Consider the following 1,938-nt stretch of genomic DNA (forward strand, 5'->3'; position numbering starts at 1 on the left):
ATTTTTGCATTTTAGAACTCAGACTCTGATTTGGACTGTGCTAGCCCAAACTTACTCAATAGAAGAGGAGCATTTTCCTGTGGCACCAAACTCTAGACTACTTTGGGACTTTTGTTCAATCTAGTAGCTCCAGTTTAACCTACTAAAGAGTGATAGAGTTACCCAAAGTAGGACCAGCTGGTGGGATGGTAGGTAAGGTGACTAGATCGCACATGGCTGACTGAGCAGTTTTAGTTCTGGACCAGGCAGCATGAGAAACACACCGGGCACTGTGTGTGCATGCCCCAAATCCAAAATCCTTAAAGAAGGAGCAATGGAGACAGATGAGAAGAGATTTGGGCATGACCATCTCCCATGAGGGGGAGTATTTTCTCTCTGTCTCCTCTCTCCAGCAAACATACACATCCTCTAGCAAACTTAAACAAAAAAGGAGTGAGTACTAAAAACAAACAACCCCCCTAAAAAATCTGTATAACATTTGTTGTGTCCAAGAGTAATTTAACAAGTCTTTATGATAAATTCTCAGTTCTACTAGGTTGAATGAGACAGCGTAGGTGACCAAAGAAGGGGAGTTTGAACATCAAATTATTACACACAAAAACACCTTTTTTTCAGCATCACCTTCATTTATTTTCCTATTAATTTTTTCCTCAGATGGGAAAATAGTTTTATCAAGAAAACAATTGTTTCTGCCAAAGTGACAAAAGTTTATGTTTTGAATATATTTTTTGTAAAAAAAAAAAAAATCAACATTGAACTAGAGCATGCTCTGCTTTCCTTCCCCCCCCCACCCCATTTTGCTGACTAAATTTAAAAAAAAAATCCACTGGCAGAAATCAAGATACTTTTCTCAAATAGAATGATTATATTTTATTGCTGTTTTGTTTAGTATATATTTTTTTCAGTTGGGAAAAAAGTCTAGGTCAAAATTACCTAACAAGAGAAGTAGTTTACATGGCCCTAATATTTAAATTGCTGCCAAAAGAAAAAAAAAGTAAAAAAAAAAAATAATGTAAAATATCACATAACTTCAAAAAACTTACCTCAATTGTCTATCATTTATTTATAAGTCAACTTTCTAGATAGGATTATAGTCCTTTATTATAAGCCCCTAGTGGTACTATGGTATACATTTTTAAAATGCTACTACAAAATTTTTCTGTTCTCTTTGTTTTTGCCTACTGGATACTTAAGCTATAGATATTTTTGAATAAAAAGCCTACAGTAGGTATAAATGCAATAGTTAACTGATCGTGTTTGCTGATGTCCCTTTTGCGGTCCACAGAAGGTGGCATCTTTCAATCCAGCATCTTCTCCTGTTTCTTGCCTTCCTTTTTCTTCTTCTTAGATTCTGCTGTGATGAAAAAGAGAGAGCAAAAAAGAGAAAAAATAAGTTTCAAGTTACAAAGCTATAGGGAGAGGAGAGTTACCTTTCTTATAATTGTCCAGGAATGAAAAAATTACATCTATAGACAAGTTGCTTATTCTTATCAGTTCTCTTGGTTAATTGAGAAAAAAAGTGTCTGGGGGTGGGAGTGAGAGAAGGAGTCCTACTTTTGCCAGAGAGTGCCTTTAAGAGTAGGTAGGTAGAACACAACCCACTTCTGTGGAAATACCTATAAATGCCTGTTATTTTATTGGCTGTCTCCATTTTGGCACATCAACTATTGTCTTGGGATCCTCCTTAGAAAACAGAAAAACAGCAGGTATCTCTTTGAGAATTAACCAGGGCACTGCTCAATGGAGAGCTGTATAAACTTTGCTTAGACACAGTTTTCACATTCCCTCTCTATGGGACTGATTATTAACGTATTTCTGAGCAAGCAATTCCAGAGTGCTTCCATTCCCTGGTTCTGTCCTCTGCTTATATGTTTGGCCAGCTATTTAAACAGGGAGGACTGGCTGTGAATCACATGTACTCTTTCTGGAGCTTTCCCT

General features: G+C 36.5%; 1 protein-coding gene across 2 annotated transcripts in view; it reads right to left on the reverse strand.

Moving 5' to 3' along the window:
* Nucleotides 1-1,211: 1,211 nt before the first annotated feature.
* PTN (pleiotrophin) overlaps nucleotides 1,212-1,938 on the reverse strand; it is a 109,505-nt gene continuing 108,778 nt past the window's right edge. The window contains exon 5 of one of the 2 annotated variants that reach the window (XM_006145021.2): nucleotides 1,212-1,351. In XM_006145021.2, the coding sequence (XP_006145083.1) occupies nucleotides 1,299-1,351 (53 nt within the window). In that variant the 3' untranslated portion in view covers nucleotides 1,212-1,298. Of the gene's footprint in view, nucleotides 1,355-1,938 lie in introns of both variants that reach the window. The other variant, XM_006145019.3, reaches the window with a different exon arrangement.

This window comes from Tupaia chinensis, unplaced genomic scaffold, assembly GCF_000334495.1.
Source record: "Tupaia chinensis unplaced genomic scaffold, TupChi_1.0 Scaffold000140_1, whole genome shotgun sequence".
Classification (NCBI taxonomy): Eukaryota; Metazoa; Chordata; class Mammalia; order Scandentia; family Tupaiidae; genus Tupaia; species Tupaia belangeri.